General features: G+C 33.4%; 10 protein-coding genes across 10 annotated transcripts; 4 read left to right on the top strand and 6 right to left on the bottom strand.

Annotated features, from left to right (window-relative positions):
* Positions 1-363: 363 nt before the first annotated feature.
* On the bottom strand, positions 364-4827 carry SCC2 (cohesin-loading factor complex subunit SCC2; the record flags this gene model as incomplete). The annotated part of the gene is made up of 1 exon (XM_003687831.1): positions 364-4827. One exon carries the CDS (start codon positions 4825-4827, stop codon positions 364-366), a length of 4464 nt encoding a protein of 1487 aa, XP_003687879.1.
* A 366-nt stretch (positions 4828-5193) lies between these two features.
* On the top strand, positions 5194-5973 carry PUS5 (pseudouridine synthase PUS5; the record flags this gene model as incomplete). The annotated part of the gene is made up of 1 exon (XM_003687830.1): positions 5194-5973. One exon carries the CDS (start codon positions 5194-5196, stop codon positions 5971-5973), a length of 780 nt encoding a protein of 259 aa, XP_003687878.1.
* Positions 5974-6024: 51 nt separating this feature from the next.
* On the bottom strand, positions 6025-7611 carry NVJ3 (Nvj3p; the record flags this gene model as incomplete). The annotated part of the gene is made up of 1 exon (XM_003687829.1): positions 6025-7611. The coding sequence occupies one exon, from the start codon at positions 7609-7611 to the stop codon at positions 6025-6027; it is 1587 nt and encodes a 528-aa protein (XP_003687877.1).
* Positions 7612-7922: 311 nt separating this feature from the next.
* On the bottom strand, positions 7923-8573 carry UBC1 (E2 ubiquitin-conjugating protein UBC1; the record flags this gene model as incomplete). Its single annotated transcript, XM_003687828.1, has 1 exon — positions 7923-8573. The coding sequence occupies one exon, from the start codon at positions 8571-8573 to the stop codon at positions 7923-7925; it is 651 nt and encodes a 216-aa protein (XP_003687876.1).
* Positions 8574-8989: 416 nt separating this feature from the next.
* On the bottom strand, positions 8990-11182 carry NGG1 (histone acetyltransferase NGG1; the record flags this gene model as incomplete). The annotated part of the gene is made up of 1 exon (XM_003687827.1): positions 8990-11182. The coding sequence occupies one exon, from the start codon at positions 11180-11182 to the stop codon at positions 8990-8992; it is 2193 nt and encodes a 730-aa protein (XP_003687875.1).
* A 373-nt stretch (positions 11183-11555) lies between these two features.
* RSM24 (mitochondrial 37S ribosomal protein mS35) lies at positions 11556-12506 on the top strand (the record flags this gene model as incomplete). The annotated part of the gene is made up of 1 exon (XM_003687826.1): positions 11556-12506. The coding sequence occupies one exon, from the start codon at positions 11556-11558 to the stop codon at positions 12504-12506; it is 951 nt and encodes a 316-aa protein (XP_003687874.1).
* A 312-nt stretch (positions 12507-12818) lies between these two features.
* On the top strand, positions 12819-15011 carry MNT3 (alpha-1,3-mannosyltransferase MNT3; the record flags this gene model as incomplete). The annotated part of the gene is made up of 1 exon (XM_003687825.1): positions 12819-15011. The coding sequence occupies one exon, from the start codon at positions 12819-12821 to the stop codon at positions 15009-15011; it is 2193 nt and encodes a 730-aa protein (XP_003687873.1).
* Positions 15012-15276: 265 nt separating this feature from the next.
* On the bottom strand, positions 15277-19398 carry TPHA0L00810 (uncharacterized protein; the record flags this gene model as incomplete). The annotated part of the gene is made up of 1 exon (XM_003687824.1): positions 15277-19398. One exon carries the CDS (start codon positions 19396-19398, stop codon positions 15277-15279), a length of 4122 nt encoding a protein of 1373 aa, XP_003687872.1.
* A 1857-nt stretch (positions 19399-21255) lies between these two features.
* On the bottom strand, positions 21256-22119 carry TPHA0L00800 (uncharacterized protein; the record flags this gene model as incomplete). The annotated part of the gene is made up of 1 exon (XM_003687823.1): positions 21256-22119. One exon carries the CDS (start codon positions 22117-22119, stop codon positions 21256-21258), a length of 864 nt encoding a protein of 287 aa, XP_003687871.1.
* Positions 22120-24201: 2082 nt separating this feature from the next.
* Positions 24202-24840, top strand: TPHA0L00795 (SRP1/TIP1 family protein; the record flags this gene model as incomplete). Its single annotated transcript, XM_003687822.1, has 1 exon — positions 24202-24840. The coding sequence occupies one exon, from the start codon at positions 24202-24204 to the stop codon at positions 24838-24840; it is 639 nt and encodes a 212-aa protein (XP_003687870.1).
* Between the last annotated feature and the right edge of the window lie 108 nt (positions 24841-24948).

Genomic DNA, 24948 nt, shown 5'->3' with positions numbered 1-24948 from the left:
TTAAATTCAATTTTACAATGCTTCAGTTTTTCTTATTCACTATCATTTGGCATGTAAACACAAACGTCAAATAACCACTCTCGATTAACAAATGATGAAATTGGTAAGCAAGATACATTAAGGACTGCATTGTTGTTATATAGTTGGGCAATTGGAAGTATAGCTTTGTTGTTCTGCGTATATATATTTCAGTGGTGGCTACATAACGATATATAGGATTTTTTGCTTTAGATTGGTTGAGATGAGCTGTGTGCTTCACGAAGACAATGACAATGATGAGGGATTTTGTCATGGTAAAAGGAAGAATAACATATATTATCACTCTCTGTCTGTGTATTTCTTTAGTTTTAAAAGTTTTGTCGATTATTCTTCGTCTTCTATGGTTGCTAGATATTCGTTGTAAAATTCTCTTTGTGTAGTTGAGTTCATAATATTGAAGCATTCCCTCGCATAGGACACTAGTTCGATGTTTTCAGGAAGATTTATAGCTTTTGTTTTCAAACTTTGTTCTTCTGATTCATCCAACAATAAGATATCTTTCCTCAACTCATACATCTTAATTAAATGCAAATTCAAATTTCTTAAAGTGTATTCTGTTTTGATTGCATTTTTATATCCTTCTTCTAACGTCATCTTTGAAGGAATGTCATTGATTTCATCGATAATTAATTCTCTAATTTGTTCTGCAGAGACTGAAATAAACTTCATTAAGGTCAACAATTCGTTGAAAGTAGGGAACTCTAGCATGGAGATATTAGTACAAATGAAAACAAATTTCCTCAGTTCTTCTTCTTCTAAATTTGCGTGAGTGATGTTACTAATGTGCTTATTTAAAATTTTCATAACAGTTTTGAAGAACTTACTAGAATTACTTTTACCATCTTTTAAAATGACTTGTAAGTCTCGTAAAGTCTTGTCATTGCTGTAACAGTTAGACTCTTCAGTCAGGTATGAATAATCAGCAGCTATGTTGATCCCTTGAGAAATATTATTAAATATCATAGTTTCATATTTATCTGCCAGATCATTTAGTATTTTTGTTGAAAGTTTATGCAAATGAGGGTTCTTTGAACTCAATGCACCAATTACGACAGGAATACAATGCGAAGGATTAGTATATCCAAACTGTAAAATAACTCGAATACATCTCAAAGCAACTATTGAATGGTGTGTATCTGACGATAAACAGATATTTAAAATGTACTTTAGGAATCTTGACACCAAAGCTGAACATAAACCATCATTAATATGAGAAGCTCGTTTTGTCTTATTGACCTTAGATCTTAAATGAAAGGTAGAAGATATAGATCGTGAAACGCCCACTTCTCTTATAGATTTCTTTTCTTCTTGTATAAAGAAGTCATATAATCCCTCTATTAGCACTAACTGGATATCAGCTGGGCCTGTCTTTAATTCTTCATCGAAAATATTTAGAATATGTCTAGAGTTGAATAATCTAGGGTGACTGCTACACAGCTTAATTAAATTCTTAATAGAAATCCTACGGATTACATGCTCTATTTTTTTATTCGATAATACTAATAGACATTTCGCAACATATTCGAATAAGTACTCGTTTTCTTTTAAATATGGTATTTTCTCACTTAAAATTTTTGAATCACAGAATCTAGCAAAACCAGTTGCTAGATAAATTAATCTTTGTAATTTATTCTCTAAAACTACAGATTCCGGTTCAGTTGTAGCTTTATTAATAAATGGAACAATATGTGAGAAACATGATGTGCAAGCTTTTGAAATTCTTGAATAATCATTACGTTTCTCTGCTATGTACCATCCCAGTGGAATAGCTTCTTCTGTTTCCTTAACTGACATTTTTGGTAGTTTACTTAACAGTATAGTTTCCATATCATACAGAAATTTTGGTTTAAAATTATCAAGTTTTCCCATTAAATCTTTGAAAACACATAAAATAAAGTATTGCAAGGTAGACTGAGAATTTGTGAGCATATATGGATATAAAGCAATAATGTGGTCCTTGGTAATAAATGTAACTACGCTATCAGAGAATTTAGCTAACAAATTCAAATAATTCCATTTTTGAGACTTTATTTTTGGATCTTCTATATCTATTGATTGAAGTTCGACGATGGAATTTACTAAAGTATCTGTCAACTTGTTTAGACTATCTGTTATTTGTTTTGATATGACGTTGGAATGTTCAGCCTTCTCTAAAAGAAAAAAATTCAAGAACCAATCATATAGCTCGTTACATTTTTCATTCTTTGTAGCAACACCTGCCATTACTTGTAAAACACTGTCACAAATTTCACTTTGCCTTTCTTGATGATCTTGACTTTCTACAATTGCAAATATCCATTTTTTTAATAGGATTTGTTTTGCCATATCAATTATTGCATCTTCTTCATCTTCCAACTTCAAAAGAATTCTAGAAGCTACAAATATTTTAATCTCAATATCATTAGTAATATCATATAATTCTTCATTGATTTTTAACACATGTTTCCTTACTAACAAACTATCATCATCATAATTATGATTAATTTGTTTGTAAAAATATAAAGCAGCTGACCCTCTATTTACTAAATCAAGGATAGCATCTTTCACAGATGCTGAAGAATCTAGTAATCTTTCAATAATTGTTTCCTTTACTGCAGGGCTAGTTAAAATATTCTGGTCTTTTGATGCTAAGCTTGATAGACATCTTATTGCAGTTGATCTCAATTTGATTTTATCTTTGCTTAACAATGAAACTACTAATTTCAAGTATAAATCATACAGGTTTAAAAGTTCAAAAGAATGCAAAATCGAACAATAAGCCTCTTTAACTGACTCAGGTTTTTTTGATTGTTTGGAACCAAGAATGATGTTATTATTTAGTTCATTTTTGATCATCTCTGGGATTTCTATCAAAGCATCACTAGCTTCATTTTCATTTTCATATTCATTTAGTCTGACTAAAATAAAAATAAACTTATTGAATAAGTAATTTTTACCATATTTACCAATTGTAGAACCATCAATAGAATTTATGCATAAACGAAATCTTTTTAAATACGATGGTAATTCTTTTGGTGAGTTAAAAACTTCAATCAAATTGTAAGTTTCAGTAGATTTAGTTGAACATTTCAGAGCAAAGATTTCAGTACCGATTGAATTCAACAACTGTAAAGCCATTGATTCTACGACAGCTGAATGGTTACTGTTAGGCTCGAAGATGAGTAGTAATCGTTTCATTATTGAACTTAGTAACTCTTCTGCAATTGGCCATGAAGAATTTGGTAACATTATCAATAAGTCGGTAATATAGTTTGATAGGACGTGACGAACGTCGGAAGGGTTTTCTTTAAACTTGTCAATTATTATACTGTGAATATGATCTATCAATGTTGCTATCTCTTTCATATTTTCTTTATACTCTTCGACCATTTTTAAATACACATCGTTATTAAGATCACTTACATGGTTGTTAAACGATCCTTGTTGTATAGATTCTAACATTTGAGCTATAGCTATTGTGAAATCAGATATGTAAACATTGTTTGCAATTTTTCTGAGCTTCTTTTGTGTTCTTTTTAGTGGTAAATTTTCCATATGTGTTATTAGATATTCTATAATAAATATTCTTTGATTTGAAATATACTGAAATAATGCGACTAGTACGTTAACACTTGCTTCCTTGATTTCTACCCAATAATGCTGGGCTTTAATATTTGATGGATTTACTTCGAAATTCATAACTAATTCGGAGAACACATAATTTAACACGGTTGCTAGTTCCTCACCGATAAATTTATATCTCTTAATATATTCTGGAATTTGATTTATTGTTTTGAATAGCATTGATAATTCTGTTGATGATATTTCATTTAAGGTGTCGTTGTTGTTAATGCTGTATATTCTTTCTTTCAAATAGTTTAATGGTACTAAAATATATTTTTCGAGATGAAATTGAGAATCTTCATAATGCATTTGCAATAGAGTAAATATAGTGAATATTGAAGTGTATGCAACGGTTTTGTACAGTATTTCATGTTCTGAGCCAAAGTCCAGAAACTCTTCTTTAATGTTTTCTATATTTGCAATTAATTCATTTAATATAATTTTTGAAGCACTCTTTTCCAATTGGTGTCTTCCAGTTGAAGTATTGCTAATATTTGTAATTAGAATGTCTATTTGAGACACGAAATTTTCATTTAAAACGTAGGTACCATTTGGTAATTTAAAATAATTATGATTATAATTTTCTTCATCTTTGGCCATTTCTCTTTGATTTTCTATTATATCAATATATGATTTTAATTCTTTAAAGTATTGTTGTGTCAATTCATTTTGATTAATTGAAATATCTGATGAAAGTTTTAATTTTTTGGGAGATGCGTCAGATTCAGTATTAAAAGAACTATAAATATCATCTATCTCTTCTCTTGCATGAGATTTTACGAGCTTGTTCATCTCTTCCACATTTCGTATGGGTATTTTTTCCAACAGACCACTGTTCTTTCTCAATAGTTGAATAGCAAATTCAGATAGTCCCTCTGTGAGATCATCCTTGTTGATCTGCTCTTTCACATTTACCATTTGTGACCAATTCGATGGTTTTTTGAATATAATTGGATCATTTGAATCTTGCCCTACAGTAGATAGGTCGATATTGATCTCATTTAGCAAAATATTATTATTGTTTCTAGCAAATGTAGCTTTTTCCAAAGGAACTGAAATGGAAAGTTGAGATTTTATCAAATCTGAAATAGCAGATTTAGGAATCAAATAATTCAAAGGTTGGTTTACCAAAGTACCAGAGATGGTCTTTGGAATGTCAGTGTTCTCGCCAGGATAATCTACCATAATGGCCCTTTCGAATTCGTAACTGTAATGATAAAAGAAATTGAAATAATGTTTTTTTTTATTTTATAACCGTAAGAGACAATACCTTGCTTACTACAATGAAGTTCTGTATTGTCTTCCTCTCCCCACCTTGCATCTAATATTTACTTTTATAAAATAGCTTGTATTTTAAATAGTTAATTAGAGTGAGTTTTATAAGATCATTAAATACAAAATTTACGCGCCCATCTCAAATTACTTGTTCACTATAAAATGAAGTAAAATAAATTACAATGTAATACGTATTTACAACAAAAGTATGCTAAATATGAATTATGTACAATAATACACAGTATTAATTCTCTAGACAGGTGTCCACATTTTTAAATGAATAAGTTCAGCCCTTCCATTCTATACAGGTGCAATAATTATATCCTTACAAGTAAAGCCAGTGGCCAGGTTTGCCAACCTGGGAAAGTAAAGACTCGCCTGGGGTTCAAAAAGCACACAGTAGTATTAGACGAGTTGAAGAAGAAGTACAGCGATGAGAAGGATATTACTGAATGGAGGAACGTTCAAAGGCTCGATATAGGAGTCACTGGCGGTTTGATTATTGCTACAAATAAAAATTCAGCAATCCAATTCTCGAGAAATTTAAAAGAAGGTGGCAATGCAGGGTATAAGATTATTAGAAGGTATGTGGCACTTTTGAATCCAAATAGTAATTCTAGTAGAGGCCTCCCAGAGGAAGGTAGAATTGTAACGAATAACAATAAGATGATCACTTTATATAAACAATTCGACGAAAATTGTTATATTTTTGAATTAGTCTCAGGAATGAAACATCAAATTAGAATTCATGCTTCTAAAGTATTGGAAGCTCCTGTTTATAACGATTTATTATACAAGGGATCTCCAGTAGGAGATGATCCTGTACAAATTGCATTGCATTCTGCTTTTGTGAAAACCAAAATTGGATTTAACATTAGAGAACATTCGATACCAATGCCTTATCACAACAAAACACTTTGGGATCCAAAATATATAGCCGATGGTGGGTATTTCATTCCTGAAATAGGTAGGATATTAGAAGAAGGTTTCGATTCAAAAGAATTGGAAGTAGTTGATAAACGCACAAAGTATATCAGACATACTGAAGCCAAATGAACTGAATTTATTGATAACTTTTATAATTAATAGCATGTAAATATATCTTAATTAATTATTACTCTCTTCTAAATGTGCTAACACGGTAGTTACAATTTTAAATGCTAATATTTTATTCGATTGTTTATCGAAGACAAGTATATGAACAAAGTTTGTCACATCAATTTGGTTTATTGACAAGTACATATCTAGATTATGCAATTGTATTACTTTCCATAACTTTTCAACGCAAGCTTCCATGTATTTCTCATATTCTGCACCAGTTGGAATGGGAGACGAATGGCCCATCAAGTTGTCGTTTGGAAATAATAGAGTTCGTAGCATGATTAGAGAATTTTTAGGTATATCATGCTTTGAGAACTTTTCATAAATGTATGTAAATGTGAGTGCATTCAGTAAATAGTTCAAAAACGGAATAGATCTCACTATGTGGCTAGCGACTCTAATGAAGGCATAGATAAACGGATATTTTGTGTTCAAATGAAATATATCAAATAGAATAAAAGTAGGTAAATAGTACTCAAATATACTTTTTTCTTTCCTATTGGTCGCCATTTTTTTGTTTATTTGGTTTAGATCAAAATTCAGTTTCATCTTCCTTAGCTTATCTCTTATTATTTTGTATTTAGAGTAGTAAAATGAAGCTTTCTCTAACACATTTGCCGATAGATCCTTCTTCTTCTCAGTTTGGTTCTTTTGTAGTAATGCATCACAAGCTTTTGTTATACCTTTTAATATGTAGTAAGGTTCACATATGTTGTCTGCAACACAAGTCAATAAAATTCCATCGACTAAAGCATCTACAAATGAATTTTGCAGCTCAGAAGTGCCACCAAGGCTATCTTGAATGTATGCAGTCAGTAATATTGGGAAATCCCTTACATAATCGTCTTGGTATAAGCAATATCTTTCATAATTACTTTTAGCTCCAAGATCTAGGGTATCGTATTTATAAATGTCTTTAATAGTCTTGAAATGTTGAGAAATAATATAAGAAATGTCGTCCAGCAATAGGATATTTGTCTTTGCCATTCCATTGGTAACGTAAGTGATTGTTTTATTTGATATTTCAAACAATTTGATCATGAATTCATCATTTGAGACTGCAATTTTTGTTCCATACCAAGATTGGACATAATTATTAAAGAATAAAGCAAATATTGCATGCATGTGAAGTTGTGGTCCTGGGTTTATCTTGAGGATACTGTATTTTACCTCAGATGGATAGAGAGACAGACATAACTCTCGGATGTATTCTGTAGAATCCTTAGGATATTTACATTGGAAAGGTTCATCTAAGATATCATAGTGTCTATTCTGTTCAGTAACCTTGTTAAAATGTGAAACTGTACAATTATGTTTGTTCTCATCTGCAGTTATTTTAATTCCTTGCTCGAAATCTGTGTGTATACAGTCTGTAATTGAAAATCTGTTAATAGCATTGAGATTATTTGAAGTATCGATTAGTTCAGTGTTTGAATGAGCATCACCAATGGATATATTATTAGCATTATTCCATTGTCCATCTGAGGTTGGATTCGATATGCGTTGTGCCTTTCGCAGTTTCATTTTATTTGTATTAAATCGTTGATATCGTTGAACTATCGTTGAGTTAGCATTGTAACGTATATCTGACATCGTTTCCTCATGTGTGACCAAGTAGAGGGTTCTTCAATTTCCCCTTTTCCGAATCTATATTTAATCGACTGAATAATAGGATTACTATTCAGTGTTTTACATTTATACATGCAAAAGTATTAATTACAAAAGTTTATTTTATGACAACCAAATGTTAAATGGAGAAACACCACTTCACCTCAAAAGTTTGAGTAACATAAAAGAAGATATATAAATAGAAGCATATTCTTTTATTCAATTTATTTATTTATAAATTACTTTTAACTACACCATCAATATAAGTACGAAGTAAAAGTATATATTCATTTGCCTTATTTTAATAATTCTTCCAAGATTTTGTTGGCAGTTTCATTATCGTTTGGATCCAACGATTTCAAACCTAATCTTCTTAAGACTTCGATAATCTTGTCCTTCTCGAATCCTTGATTCTCAAATTCTGTTACTAGACTTTGATCTATACCGTATAAATCAGCTTGATCGACATTACCTTTAGAGCTATTAGCATCGCCTCCATTAGCGTATAATTTAGTCCACAAAGCAGCAGTCTTGTTGAAGGACTCTCTGTCTCGCAGATAATGTTGAGCCACCTCTGCATCTTGTGGATCATTCGGTTCTGGGGATTGTAATAAAGCCTGTAAAGAGATTAATGCAGATTTCAATGTAATTACAGGAGACCAAGCATTCTTCAAAATATCCAAACAAATCGCACCAGTGACAGAAGAAATGTTAGGATGATAAACTTTAGTATCAAACTTCATCTTCGGTGGTTTGAAAGGGTACTCCATCGGTACCTCGATATCAACAATGAATTTCCCACCTTCATATGGGGTTTCTGGTGGACCTAAGAAAGAACCTTTCAAATGATGAATATCAGCTTCACTGACAAATTCTAAATCGATATTGGCCTCAGGATCGTCCCTAACGGCCTCCATCTCCTTCATAATTCTCTTAGCTCTAGACATAATTTCTTTATCACAAATATATTAGTTATCTTCCAGTTATTGTTTTCTGCTTATATAACACTTACCTCAACTAATTAAAACTTGAGTTGTACCACTAGAACAGCGACAATATATCTGATCTACTATGTCATTCAATAATAGAATCTAATCTAACAACAACTCTGTTCATCTTAAACTTACTTGTTCATAATGATCAGTGTTCCTTTTAAATATGAAGGGTTCCCAAAATCATTCACAATAAAAGTTGTTCGTCAAAGGCTCGTACGTAAGGACAAATGCTCAAAGCAGTCAATGAATTAATGGAAATCAAGAGTTTTCTATATAAGGAATGGTTATGTGGAGTATATATTCGAGATTGCAGGCATCTATATATATGTATGTTTCTGAATGTGTGTCTGTTTTTGCGTGTGATGGTCTTATTGCTCTGGCAGTTCGTCTTCTTTGTTGCCAGTGCTCTGACCAAACACATCGGCATCTTCGTCTTCATCCTCTTGATTAATGTCTTTGAAGATGTTTTCTTTAGGGATTCTTTTCATTATCTCAGGTGAGTCAAATAGAGGACCAATCTTTGTGATCCAACGCTTTCTCCTGTCCAATAAGGCCCTCAGACTCGAGTTGGCAGCCTTTTGTTGTGCAATCTGCGATGCAGATTGCACCGGGTTGGCTGCATGGTGATGCTTCTTTTTCTTCTTGGGTGCTCTTATTCTTTTGATGTATGCATGATCAATTTGCTTGTCAAGATCGTCCAAGATCGATAAGTATTCTTGCCATGCAAGGTACCTCTCCAATCTTGGAAGAAGTTGTGTTTTCCGCCTGGCATTTTTCACCGTGACTGATTTCAAAGAATGTTGCAATGTTCTCAATTCTGCACTAACTTCATCATCTTCTCTGCCTGTTAGCCAATCTGGATCTTCCCCAGTTGGGTTGTTTTCATCTTTAGGGAGATTCATGTATATACCAACGTACTTCAATTCTCTCTTTAATCGCTCTTCAAATGTTGGGTAGTCAATGTTGACATTGTCAATGTTCAAAGATGGCTGCTGCGGGATTATACCCTCTTTCACGGCTGTGAGATTGCGTGTCAACTCTAATAGTTCTTCATTTGGTGGTTCGACCTCTTCACTCTTGGATTCGACGTGAACATTATTGATACCTTCTTCATTTGTGGCATCGTTTTCTATCTTAACAGATATGTTACCATCGGTGTTTGTTGCTGAGTTTTGTTGAGATGAAGGAGCATTAGTCTCATTTTCTTTTCTCACATTATTATCTTCATCGTCGTCATTTTCAACTTCAGTTCTCAAAATCGATGATAGCAATCTAGACAATAAAGGGCCACAGGATACATTTTCCGAGTCTAAAGCTGAGTCATTAATATCATCTGGTCCTAATTTAGGTAAAATTGTATCTGGAGTTGCGATGATCGGTGGAGATATATTCCCAATGTTTTGATTGTTGTCTTCTTTTAGCCATATAGTCGAGTATAGAGGACCGAGCTTCGGAATAATGTAAGGTGTGCTCTGTGGTTCATAAGACTTATCCATCGATAGATTTGCAGGTAAGATATATTCGGTTTTCAAAAACTTAATGTCATCATCTGTAAAATCTCTGAAGTAATTATCCACAGACGACAAAAAAGTACTGAATTGAATCTGGTTAGTTGGTTTTGGGCATGAAAAATCCATGTCAGGTAACGTGCCCGGAAGATACTCTTTTAAGTCATTCAATGGATAACTTGCAACACTATATTTTTTCTTTAAATAAGCTTCACCTGTTCTTTCCAGTGTACCATCTTCAGAATATAACCCTAGGGCAGATGCAGCCGCTGGTAAGGTTTGAGAGATAACAAATTCTGCATTAGGATTTTTATAGTTTGGATCATTTTCCATTCTGTTTTTATCCTTTTCTAGTAGGTGAGCATCATTCTTTCTTTCTGGGACAGTTAAATTTTCTTCTGGGAATGGGATCTCGTCAGTGGGGTTTTGGGCGACACTTTCTTGTTGGTGTCTCTTCTTGTCGTTTGTTTCTTCTTGTTGCTCTTCTTCTTTTGCTTCTCCTTCTTCCTCTTCAGTGAAAGGTCTCTTAACTCCATGCTCGGCTTGTACCTCACTCTTTTCACTAGGAGTATCAGTCTGTTGGATAGCAGTATCTTCTGCCGGCTCGATCTCATCGTTATCCTTTCTATTAGCCTCTACAGATTCAGAATCATCAATTTCAACGTCCTGGCCCACATCGGTGTCCTTGCTCTTATCCATATCTACATCAGTGTCCTTCATAACACCAGGTCCCTTCGTATCTTTATCCTTCAACTTATTTTCCCTGATCTCCCTCAATTTCTCAATCAACTCCTTATCATTATTACTTATATCATCGATCACAGTATTCAATTTATCCAACTGATTCTTCAGATCAGAGAGAGTTCTAAAATCAGGCACACTTTTCACATGAGGTCCATTCAACATCCCAATATCTTTCTCAAATGTAAACTCCAACGTCTTCAACACATTAGACAACAATTGTGAAGGTGTTTCTAACAAACTACCAACAGAATCCTTCTGTTCATCATCTGGGTCCATAGAACCTTTACCTCTTCTCGCGACCCTCGCCATATCAGTATCGCTTCTCTCGATTCAACCTAATGGAACCGCAACAACCACAACTACAAGCCTTTAAATATCACCCACATCCTTGATTCACCTCTCTTATGAAGCTAACAGTCGACTAACAAGCAGTATCTTGTCAACCAACCTCTCAGTTGCAGACTGTTGTTTACGGTTCGAGACCTTTCCTTGTCTCGAACTCAATCATAAGAGACGAAAGCCTTTCTTCGATTGCAAGAACCTGCAAAGGACCTCGATGCAAGATGACAATATTGTTATGTGTTCAAGATATATAAGAGCAGCAAGTGTGTGTCTGTGTGGCGTGTGGATAGAGTCTGCTGGTATTTAGGTTGTTGCCAAAAGAGTTAGCAAGTACCAAATCATGTTTGGTGTCCGTAAAGTGAGCTGTTCTAGCAGACTGCTATGGAACAATGCCAGGAGGTATTCAGTGAAGGTAGCCGACAAGTCGGTATCTGGGGACTTGTATTTGAACCCTGCTCAATGGATTGGGTTGCCATCGGAGCAGATCTTTCAGCTATATCGTGAAAGAGTTGTTAGGCTGGGTTCCAATTATGTGCAGAGCAAAGACGAATTAGATGCATTGAAAAGCACGTCGAAGGACTCCGACGTACCTCCCCATGTTATTGAGAGACTGTATAAACAAGGTGAGGCGGCGGCAATCGATCTCTCTGGTGGTGTTTCCAAACCCAAGTTCGACCCAATGCCCTTTGAGTACAACGAGTTGCCTACCCCGGCACAAGATCTTGTCGAACAACACAGGGAACAGAGGTTTTATAATAGATTGGCTGCATACGATCTGCCATTACTGGTCCAATTCAGAAAGGACTATAATCCCGAGAAGAAACTGAACCCACAGCAGTACCCGGCAATTTACCGTTATACAACGTACTTGGGTGAACCTGAACATCCAAATAACCGTAAAGTCTCTCTACAGATCAAGACAAAAAATCTATTGGAATCAAAGAGTTTGACTGAACAACAGTTGCACGTCTTTAGACTGTTGGCCCGCACGAGGTATGACCATCTGACTGATACATTCAAAATGTCAAGTGATAAGTTCCCTGAAGCTGAACAGAATGCAAAATATTTAAACTCAGTGTTGAGTAAGTTGATCGCAGAATCAAAAAACCCAGAGAACAAAGATTTGATCGATGTTCCATTAGAAACTTCCCACACAGTGGCAAAGAACTTGCGTAAATCTAATAAGGGTTCGAAGAACTACATCTTCCCAGAGGAATGGAAACGTCCACAAGATGCTGCGAAGGCTAAATTCGATTTTGTCAGTAAGATCGAACAAGTCTTGAAACAGTGAAACGCTTCCCAAAAAGAAATCGTAATAAGAATTAAATAACCCTTGTAAATAAAAATAAATACAACACACAATCGAACCCTCTCCATTCACCAATCGTGCATATTTATAGCATTTCATAGTCTTATATAGCAATGTTTCAGAGAAACCATCATCGATTAAAGCATTGTCACAAGCGTCTCTAAAAATAGGACACCCAAAATGATATTTCACCCAAATTGTTGTCTTTGACTTCAGATAAGCATCTTTGACACCAAGCCTCATTTCCAAAGACGGTTTCATTTATGAGTTTAATGCTAACTGTATATATATGGGATGGATGTATGTATGGTATGTTTCAGTCTAGATGAAGTATCTTTAAGTCTGCTGCATCTAATTGATAAACCGAGCAATGCTTCAAGCACAATAAGGATGAAAAGAGTTGTTAAGTATAGATTACGAAAATTGGTTGTGATTGCTTTGAGCTGGTATATTATATACAGATTGGTGTCTAGAGTATTCCTTCATCAGGATGATGATGTTAACAGTGGCCAAAAAGTCGTTAGCTTGAGAGATTCTCTTGAGTTTTCACCATTTACTTTGATTAAGAAGAAACAAGATTATTTAAAGTCAAAATATGGTAATGACATCGATAGGCTTAATCGAGAGACGTTTATGGATAAGTCTACCAATTTTATTAAATTCTATAACAATAAGGATTACTATTTTGAAAATGTTGGTGAGAAACTGTTGATTAATTACTGGAATGAATCTAATATCGAAGAAAAATGTGAATATTTATTTAATTCGATATATAAAATTGCACCTAACTGGGATAACCATAAGAGCACTACATTTTATGGACATGATGCTATCGATAACGAACTGTTGAGTTTGATGGTTGAGAATTTAAGAATTTACGATTATTGCGTTATGAAGAATAACGTTAAACCTAAGAATTTGCAACTAGAAGTGAATGTGTTACATGATAAACTTGTAGGTATAGACAGTGATGGCAATGGGGTAGGAAGTGATAAAGATGATGATTCGATTAAAAAGGCTTTCGATCTTCAATTGAGGATGTTTCCCTTTTTAAATAATGCAACTTTGGGTGATTTACGTACAAATTACTTTTACCCATCGATCTTTAATGTGAATGAAAATAAAACAATGGAACTACCAAGAGAGCTATTGGACTTCTCTCCACTTGAATACAATATAAACTTCTTTGCAAACTATAAGAGTATACTAAAGGACAAAGGGATCTCGATGACCATGAGATCAGAAGATCTGATGATGTTTAAAAAAATGATAAACGTCCTAGATTTTCAGAATAATACTTTACCAATACAGATCATTACTAAAGGAAATAACGAATTGACAAAGGAGAATTTCATTAATGAGCTACAGTCATTTTTGCAAAATAACAATTCAACCCAAACAGTTTTCATTGTAAACGTTGAAACGCTTTTAAACAAACATTATGTTGAAAATATGTTGAATTTCTTTTATAACAAATGGGTTTCGATTATCTTTTCAACTTTTAAAGAAACTATCTTCCTAGATGTTGATTCAATACCCTTCGTTAACCTTGATGAGTTCTACTTTCAAGAGAATAATATTAATAATGATTATAAAAATTACAAAGATACAGGGATGTTAATGTACAAGGATAGAATGTTGATTAATGAGTTCACATTTGGTTATTGTATGGATGCGTTGAAATTTGTTGAACCGTCATTACAAGAATCTCAATTGATCAATTCAAATATTCTATTCAATTCAACATCTCCAAAAATAGATGATATAACTAGCATCGAGAATACAAATGATAGAGAAATTTACAATATTTATAATAATTTTTTAACAAAAATATTTGCTATCATATCGATAAGTGGACTAGTTGTAATTAATAAAGATAAAAAACTTTTTAGTTTAATCTTCTCATTAATGATGAATTTAAATGGTAAATTACAAAGATGTGTTTACGGTGATAAGGAATTCTTTTGGCTAGGCCAATTATTTGCTGGTGAACGGTTCACTGTAAATACTCACGATGGATCGATCATTGGACCATTGATGGTGTCAATTATAGATGATCCAGAACGTAAATATGAATTGTATCAAATTTGTTCCACTCAAATGGCCCATGGTGACCTCAGATCAAAAAATGTTATTTGGACAAATGGTGGCTTAAAGACTTGTAAAATAGAAAATAGTGCAGAAAATGATTTCAATAGTGATAGAGAATACTTTCAAAATAGGTATAACGATGTTGAAACATTAAATAATGTATATCAATCGCCACTTTCAATCGATGCTTTGGTTATACCGGAAACAGAAATTGAACCATGGTTACAATTAAAAGAATGTTCAAAATATGTTTATTGTGCATCTGCACGAGTTCCTCCTACTAGCGAAAGTAGTGATGACAAAGAGGATGGTAAGGTTGGTGATATAATTAAATTTGATGATATAACCAAGAATTACTATAATGATATTGCAAAGTTATGGGCTAAGGAGGTATAGATGATTATAAGTATTATAAGTATTATTATTATTATTATTATTATTATTATTATTATTATTATTATTATTATTATTATTATTATTATTATTATTATTATTATTATTATTATTATTATTATTATTATTATTATTATTATTATTATTATTATAGCTGTATCTATATCTATATCTATAAAATTATATTCATGAATTGTGATGGTATCTTTAAGATTAAAATCATAAGTTGTTGTTTTTTAAAATAAAATATGATTTAAATCTTTCTTGCTCATGAAGAATGTTTGGTTAGTTTTCTTGCTTTTCTAAATGGAATTATTAATCCAATTGCCTTGAAGACAGTTGGCCAATACTTACCAACATATGTGAAATAGAATCCAAAGAACATTGCGAAGAAATTAAATCCAACATAAACAAATTCCAAACCGAAATTTCTCCATCTGTGATGGTAACTCATATTTTCGGTTGTTAAAAAGTCATCACCAACCACATATGTACAATAAGCACAAACAGATTTAGCCTTCTTGTTCATAATCATACCACCAAATTCCTCAACATATGCTTCCATAAACTCGCCACAATTTTGTTGACCAACGACGGAGGTTGGGACGTATTCACCTTGGTCACAAATAACTGGTCTATCATGTAATAATAAACTGACAAATGTCTCAATAAAATATGTATATGGAGAAACTCTATACATAAACTTCCAAAAGCCAGGGAATAAACTATATGGTTGCATAACACCACAGAAAGCAGCAGTGAAACTGTAAAAGAATGCAACGAAAACGGCAGCGGTCTGTAAATCTGGGGCAGTGTAAATTAACCATAAACCAAATGTACTATAGTACATAGCAAAAACAATATAATTTAAAAACCATACACCAGCAATATGTGGAGCTGTATCAACACCACAACAGAAGTAACAACAAACAAAAAACAATGTAGAACTTGTAACTGCTAATGGAATTTCAATAATATTTTGGGCCAAAATTAATACAGACCAATGGTAGGTGTTAGATCTTGCTTCTCTTGCAAGATAAACTTCTTTAGAAATTAAAGCTTTGTCTTGAACTTGATTGATTAAGGGAGAAGAAACACACATAGACATGAAACATAAGAAAATAACATTCTGTAAACCAAGGATGTTATGTTTAATGTGCCAAAATGAAAAACCAATGAACAAACCTGCACCTGCATTCAACAAATACTTAGCAATAACATAAGCTTTGTCTCTTCTTGTACATAAATATTGTCTTTTTGTAATAACTTTTAATTGCTTCATGTAAGATGGTTGACTCCATACATTTGCAGTATAATCAACACCGGAGTTACGAGCAATTTCTTCTAGGTCTAAAACAGCAGCATCTGTCTTTAATCTTTCTTGAGAATTAATCCAAGTATCGCTCCAATTTGAAACACTCTTAAATTCATCCTTTTCTGCGATAGCATTTGATTTACCAACTGTATCGATGATGAAATCAGCTGGGTTATCAAATTCTCTATCGTAAACTAAAGAACTATCTTTACTAACAAAATAATCACAAGCCTCTTGCATTGGACCAAAGTATACACATTGACCACCCCTCTTTAATAAATAAATGCTATCAAAATAGCTAATAACACTCTTACTAGGCTGATGGATGGTACATAAAATAGCTTGACCTTGCATAGATAGCTTCTTTAAAAACTTAACAATGGTAACAGCAGCTTCAGAATCTAAACCAGATGTAGGTTCGTCAAGGAATAACAAAAGGGAAGGTTTGGTGACTAATTCAACACCAATAGATAACAGTTTCTTTTCAGTTGGTGTTAAGTCTCTAACCATACATTCAGAAGGTAATTTTAACATTTTAGAAACAGTGTCCATATATTTTTTGTCACCGTCACCTCTCAGAGTACATGAGATTTCCAAAGACTCTTTAACAGTCAATTCATCCAGATGAACATCTTGTTGTTGAACAAAACCAATACTTCTCTTGAAAGCTGAACCATTGTTCAATACCATACCATCAATCATAATTTCACCTGTAACGACGCCAGATTCAGTACGTTGGGATAAAATATTCAATAAAGTTGTCTTACCAGCACCAGATTCACCCATTAAAGCAGTTAAACCAGAACTAATATAACCAGAGGCATTATCAATTAATAGCTTGTCTCCAATTGTATAGTTAATGTTCTTCCATGAAATAACGTGCTTTTGAGAGGCAATTTCTTCGTCACGTTCAACTTGATAATGCTTGATATTATGATCCTTACCTTCCTTGTCTTCATCCATAAGTACTGGTGTATCAAAGCTAGAAATTGTGTTAATTGAGTCGCTGTCATCGATATCATCTATTGGATGGCTCTTGGTAGAATTTTGTGATATGAATGGAATATATTTCTTAGCGTAAAACATCCAACGATCTAGATTTTCAGCAGTGTATAATGGTGTGATGTATTGGGAAATAAATAATGAACAGCAGATGTAAAATACCAAGAAACCAATAATAATACCAAAATTTCTCCACACATGACTGTACTTATAAGATAAAGCAGACAACAAGTAATCTTGACCTCTGACATAAGTGTTACCTAAAGTAGCACCTTGCCAAGCACAAGCTCTATGTGTAAAGTCTAAGTCATCATAAGTTTTACCCCTTGGAACAATGGTCTCAGTACAATCTAATCTGACATTGAACAATTCATTCGTTAAAATAGCTTCCATAGCATATCTAGCTGGGTTTAAGTAGGCAATCCACACAAACCATGGGTGCATATCTCTTATGTAAATAACATAAGAGGCATACACAGCAATAGCTAGTAACAAAATACCGGCAACTAAATTGGAAATAGCCAATGTTGGACTGAATAAAGCGATCAATGTAAATAACGTCACAACAGTAATATTGTAAAGAACCAAAAATAGTAAAAAGATGAAATAACGATCAGCAGCAAATTGGAAGTGTGCTAAGAAGTATAAAATGATACTAAAGATAATAACCAAAATTGTCTTAAAGAAGTAATCATATATTATTGTAGCAGTAGTTTCAACCCAGTTATCATAAAAATACAATTGTGTATGTTTCTTAACAATTGGTTTTCTTTGGAAAGATGAAGGCATATCAGCAAATGTCAAAAAAGTGAAAAATAGTAAAGAGAAGAAAGTCAATGAACCTCTAGAATATGAACCAACAGTAGTTAATGGGACATCATAAAATAAAGAACCAATAACTAAAGATTGAACAATAACAGCAATAAATTGGGAAATGATGTATGCTTTATCACCGATGATTCTTTGAAAAGCTCTTCTAGTACAACTACGAACTTGGTTGTAGGCTGAGATAGTAAAATTTGGTTTAATGTCAGCAGCATCTATTGTGGCTACACAAGGAGTATCAGCACCAATAGAGCTTTTTAAATTACGATAAATATCAGAGTTTATCCAATGATGATATAAATCTTCCTCGGTATTGATTTCAGACGTTGTTGTATTGGAGTCGCTAATTACCGAACCATATTGTTCATTATCTCTGAACTTCAAATTTAGAATATATGTTAAATATTCGATAATACAATCATTTGGATCTTTCTTGATACCAAGATCATCGTGGAAAAATTTTAAACATTCATCCACAGTACCATAAAAGACTTGGTATGATTCAGTGAACATTAAAATTTTATCAAACTTTTCGACAATTTTGTCACTAGCTTGAGAAATCTTGACAAGATTGACTGAACGAGTAGCGTCAGCCATAGTTCTTAAAATAGACAAGAAATCTAAAGCAGTAGCGGAATCTAAACCTTTTGTAGAGTTATCCCACAGGTAAACAGAACCATTACTGATAAATGTTTCGATAATGGAAATACGTTTACGTTCACCACCAGAAACACCACGAACAAAATCGTTACCTACAAATGTATCTAAGACATGAGAAAGACCAAATTCCTCTAATAATTGGTTTCTTAAGTTAATTCTTTCTTCTAATGGCATTTTAAATTTACATTCAATAGCAAAATCAATTGTTTGGGCAACAGTTAAATATGGAAAATGAACATCTTGTTCATTGTTATAGATAATTTCTTGTGGACATTTTTTAGAGTATTGTTTGTATTCATAATCTTTAAATCTAACGGAGCCTTCTGGACTATAACATAAATTATCGTTGCCATGGAAAATGGACTTAAATAACTCGGATGATTGCTTACCTAAAACTAAGACAACTTCACCTTGCTTAGCTTGGAATGTTAAGTCATTGATTTGAGAAGAAGAAACACCTGGTGCCCTTGAATTCAATGTTTCAGCATCACGGACAGCATTAGAACCCAGCGTATCCAGATGAATATTGGCACCATTAAAGGTGACAGACGCATCTGCTACTGGATTGAAATAGTTTGAGAAAGACATATCAAATATATGGTGATTGATTTCTAATCAGTCTTATATTCCAATATTAAACTTCTTCTGACTTCCTGATTTTCAAAATATTTTGTTTACCTTATTGAAATGTAATGGATAAAACATATAATCAAAAGAAAAAAATTATAATTGAAGAGAGACAAATGTGGAATGTGATGATACATGGAGAAAGAGAATGAAGGTTATACTAAATTAAATTTAATATAAATGTGACTTGTTTATATAATATTGCAATCAGCCAACTTAAATTGTTGTTGTTTTAGTATATTCTCGTTCAGAACAAGTATGGCGTTTACAAAATGAAGTAATTTTATTGTATAATAGAGTAAATTCAACTTTTCCACACCCTACATTCGTTTCACAATTAGTGTTGAACTCCAATTCCGTGGACTTTTGGTGAGATCCGGAACGAAATGGAATAGTATTATTTCGAAAAGTTATACTTCCATAAATGATATTTTAAGTAACACTAGGTACCCATCATAGTCGTTAAGATGCAACATAGAATGTCAGTCTAACTGGTGGGTAAGGGTGCAAATAAAAACTATAGCATATTAACATAACCAAACTTGGTCATACACTGTATTCATCGATGAGCTGGAAAAAAAATACCAGTTTAGTATAGATCGCTGTCAATTCTAAGTTTGGTTTTAACCTAAATCTTTTCTATCCTCCCTCAACCATATATCCAAATGAACCGTATAAATCCAAATGAACCGTATAAATCCAAATAAAATTCTTTCTTCATCAAGTTCAACTACTTGATGGAGGTAATCTAAAAGAAAATGAAAGCGTAGACATCAACTCGTAACAGGAGCCAACAATAACATCCTTGCACAAATATATGGAACTATGAATGTCATTGAAGGTGTCCAGTGTGTGCAGTCGATGTGGCTGACAACTGAATAAAGCTCTTGCTTACTTTCATACTTTAGGAAACTTCTGTTTTCGAAACTTATACGAACTACAAAATTGAATTGGATTGTGCATTTTTTAAGAATTTACTATTTTTGTTTTTTTTTCTTTTTCTGCCAATATTGTTCGGCAATCTCATAGAGATCTTGCGACCATTGAGAATTCTCCGAATGCGTTCGAGGGCTCAGATCTGAAAACGAATTGGCCGCCAGGAATCTGGGAACGACAGAAAAAGAAAAGAGAAGACGACACAGAACGAGGGGATACGGAACGAGGGGGGTTAGATGTGAGCAGAGCTGGAACTTATAAGATCAAACAAGTGTTGAAGTGTTCTGTAACCAACAAACGATGGATACTATATATTCCAGGGTATGTTATGTTGGTCGTATGTAGTTTTATTGGTCTCTCATTCCACAAAGTAGAGAGAAGATATAAAAAACAGAAGTTGATATACCAACAATGTCACAATTAGCAACTAAATATGATTACTTTATATATATGAAAACAGCCATTCGCGTTTGATAAGTTAATAGCGATGGGTAAGACCAGTGGTGTACATTACAGGGTGGAGCCCAAGTCTCATCCCCATAATATATATATTCTTATTCATTTTAAGATCTATGAGTTTCAGTAGTGTATATAGAAACAATGCGTATAATTCTTGGTTTATAGGCATTTGCTTTAGTTCATTAGAGACACACTCCCATGTTTTTACGCGTTTCTAAAGACATTACTTGATTATCATTAAATTCATATAGATACTATGCTGTTAGATTTTTTGTTTTCAAAATATATCGTAAATATAAGTAATTAAACCTAAATGTCTATAAATGTATATATTAAATTAATTTCAATAAGTCGTCGAGGAGCTATAACGTGTCCCATTAATTTGATAGAAGTGAGAATGTAATATTACAAAACTGAATCAGCTTATAATAGCATAGCAGCGGCAGCAGCTAAGACACCGGCACTAACACCGAATTTAGCGGCACCATTGTCAGTTTGTTGGTGGATAGCAACACTACTGGATTTGGAAGTTTGAACTTGTAGTTTAGTTGAAACACCGGAAGTGGAAGCAACAGCAGAAGTCTTGGAATCACTTTCTGGACAAGTAGTAGTTTCTTGAGTAACAGTGTTTAATAGAGTAGAAGTAACAGTGGAGTTTGAGACACCAGCATATTGAGAAGAGAAGGTGATGTTAGAAGAGATGGTATTAGAGATAGCAACAGTGTTGAAACCAGAGGTGGAAATGGTTTCGGCAACATCAGCAGCAGCAGAAGTGACAATAGCAGAGTTAGCAGCGGAAGCAGAAGTAACAGCAACATTGGCAGAGGTTGCAGCGGCAGATGTGGCGGCAGCAGAAGTAACAGCAACATTGGCAGCGGCAGAGGTGGCGACAGCAGAGGTGGCAGCAGCAGAAGTAACAGCAGCAGAGGTGGCAGCAGCAGAAGTGGCAGCAGCAGGGGTGGTGACAACGGCATCAAAAGCAGTTAACAAAGGTTGTAATCTGGAAGAGTACCATGGTAAAGCGGTCATCATGGAAGAAATTTCGTTCATATCTAATTGGGCTAATAAAGTTGTGTATGAATCGTCAGTGGCAGTGGCCATAACGAAGTAGATGTCAAATAATTCATCTGGGATAGCAACTTGACCTAATAAACCGGCGTATTGGGCTAAGTTGGCATTAACATCAGATAGAAGAATTTCCATTTCTTGTACTTGTTCTTCAGAGGTAAGGGCTCTGGCGTAAGCAGCGAAAGCTAATAATGCAATGTATTGGGTTTGAAATTTCATTGTTATGTATATTTAATTGAGCGAGTGTAAGTTGGTTCGTTACTTCAAATCTGTAGATAATAAAAATAAAAAGATAACACTATAACTGAGTTACCTTTGTTTTTAATTTTTTTAATAGAAATATATCTATGATATATATATCATAAATATTTTTTGCCATGTCGTTGAACTATTTTTGGATTTTAAAAACAACAATCCAAATCACCATATGTCTTCATCAACTTTCAAAAACATCTATACTACAGATCATCTCGTACCATCGTTTGGGAAGAAGTAAAAAAACAATTCACTGCATTAAAATTTTGCAATAATAGTAGTAACTATATGTTATTAACAAAATGGTTTGTAAAATATCATCATTGCAGAGTATCAGTTCATTCTAAGTTCTGTGTGAGAAGTTCGTTTAACTATTCTTTACGCTACTAATCAGAACATTCATTATCGAACTGCTATGAGTAACACTTAAATACGTATAAGAACATTTAATAATTGGAAGGTTCCTTAAACGAAGGTAAGTTTTTTAACAATGGTCGCTGAAGAGTAACAACACTGATGCACCTTGCGCGTACCTTATTTTTCTCGTTTGAGAGGAACATTGAATTCAATAGATTTGAAGAAGAAGCCACATGAGATGCGATGAGGTGAAATTTTATAGCAATCCTTTTACAACAAGCTCAGTTCTAATCATTTGTTTTGATTATTTTTGGAAAGATGGGTGCTTCTGCAAATGATGTGTTTTAGACTTGCTGTTAAAAATGGGTAATGTATTTGAACGAACCTAGGAAACCTTTCCTTCCCTCTGAGTTAACAATTACAGTCTGACTTTTGAATACCTGAAGAAAAGAGGTGTGATAAGAGATGTTATGGCAATAAATAAATTTTTCAAATATTAGAGATTCCATATAGAGTCAGTAAATGTGTGGTACATGGTTCAACTTCCTTTCAACAAGAAAAGTAGAAGACTGTAAATTATAGCAAGAAATGTTATGAACAACAACTAAAAATTCGATGACTGGATGGGTGATGTGAATAGTACACTATTTCATTGGGGAATTAAATATTCGTTTGGCACCACCACGTTATTGAAAAAAAGACCAAAAAATTATACCAGCTATTCTTTTTTGCATAGTAGTCTAAAGTATATCTATTTTTTAGAAGAATACGAGTATTAAAATAGGCAGAAATACCTATTTATTGAGGTGAAAATAAGATTTAATGTACATGTTAATAAAAAATTAACGAACTTAGATATAACACGCAGAACTCGTCCTTTCTCTGCTAGGCACAACGATTACCTTTTGGGAAAACTCGTCTCTGAATGGAAGTTCGCAACGATACGTATTTGCAAATGTTTAGAGATTTAGAAGGCTCTAGTTCTCCTCTAACTGATACACTGATACGTTAGCTTCCAAAACAAGACAGTTAACGATCATAGAATATCCATTTGAGTTCGATTTATTTTCTCTTTTTCACTGTATTAATTGTCTTACGAAATGCAATTGAGAGTGCGCAAGCGACACACAGAAATGTTACATATCTATATAAGATCTTAAAAAGTAACTTAAACGACAGTAAATGAAAAATTGTTTCTTAAATAAAAAATGTGTAAAATGTGCATTATATTAGGATGGCTAAGAACTTTTGCTTATTTTTATACAAAAACTTATTCTTAGGTTCTTCTTAACAATATATTAAATAACTGGAGTTATCTCCATGGCGTCGGTAAAGTATGGATGTATGTTCATTCAAGACAGTGCCTTATTCTCAGTATATTCTAACCTGTAGGAAATATCAAAACCTGCAGCAATAAAAATGAATATCGTTTAATTTGGTAATTTCAATTACTATTCCTATTTAGTACAAGCGATTAGCCGTGTATGCAAGATTTGTTCATGCAGTATGAAAGAGCATTTGCTTGAAACAAGAAAAGGACCTTTAGTCTTATATAAATAGCGTTGTATAGTTTCAGTCAAAGGTCTTTTTAAAATATTTTTGAATCTCTCTTAAAATTATCTAAAAATTATTATATCTTTCCTAATAAAAATTTCAAAATAAAATAATCTAATCCAATACAAATCAACAATGAAATTGACTCAATTCTTAACATTATTAGCCGTTGCTGCTTCTGCCAGTGCCCTAACCACCGAACAACAAATTCAAGAAATGGAAATTCTACTAACTGATGTCGGTGCTAATTTAAATGATTACGTTGGTTTAGTTGGTCAAATGGATATCCCAGATGCCTTATTCGACATTTACGGTGAAATGTTAACCGCCACTGATGACTCCTACACCACTTTATTAGCTCAATTAGATATGAGCCAAATCTCCACGATGATGACCGCTTTACCATGGTACTCTTCCAGATTATTACCATTAGTCTCAACCTTCAACGAAGTTCCTGCCGCTCAAACAACTTCAACGACTGCTGCCGCTCAAACTATTTCCACAACCGCTGCCGCCCAAACTACTGCAGTAGCTAACACTGAAGTTGCTATTAGTTCTACTTCTATTACATCTTCATCTGCTGCTACCGCTGCTCAAGTATCCAGTATTAAGTCTGTTAGTGTTCTATTCTCCAATACCACCTCTACATCCGGTAAAGTTCAAGATGCCAGTTCTTCTACCAATGCTGTCTATCAACAAACTGAAAACAATGCCATTAATCGTAGTATTGGTTTAGGTGCTGCTGTCGCGGCAGTTGCAGCTCTATTATTATAGATAATTTAAAACGGGACTCTTATAGATCAGAAAAACAGAAGCATATAATTGTAATTTAGATAATTTTAATAAAATAATGTCATATGCAAGTAACAATCATTTATTTAA

The sequence above is a fragment of the Tetrapisispora phaffii genome, chromosome 12 (genome assembly GCF_000236905.1).
Source record: "Tetrapisispora phaffii CBS 4417 chromosome 12, complete genome".
Lineage (NCBI taxonomy): Eukaryota > Fungi > Ascomycota > Saccharomycetes > Saccharomycetales > Saccharomycetaceae > Tetrapisispora > Tetrapisispora phaffii.
This window is presented reverse-complemented; position numbering and strand designations above follow the sequence as displayed.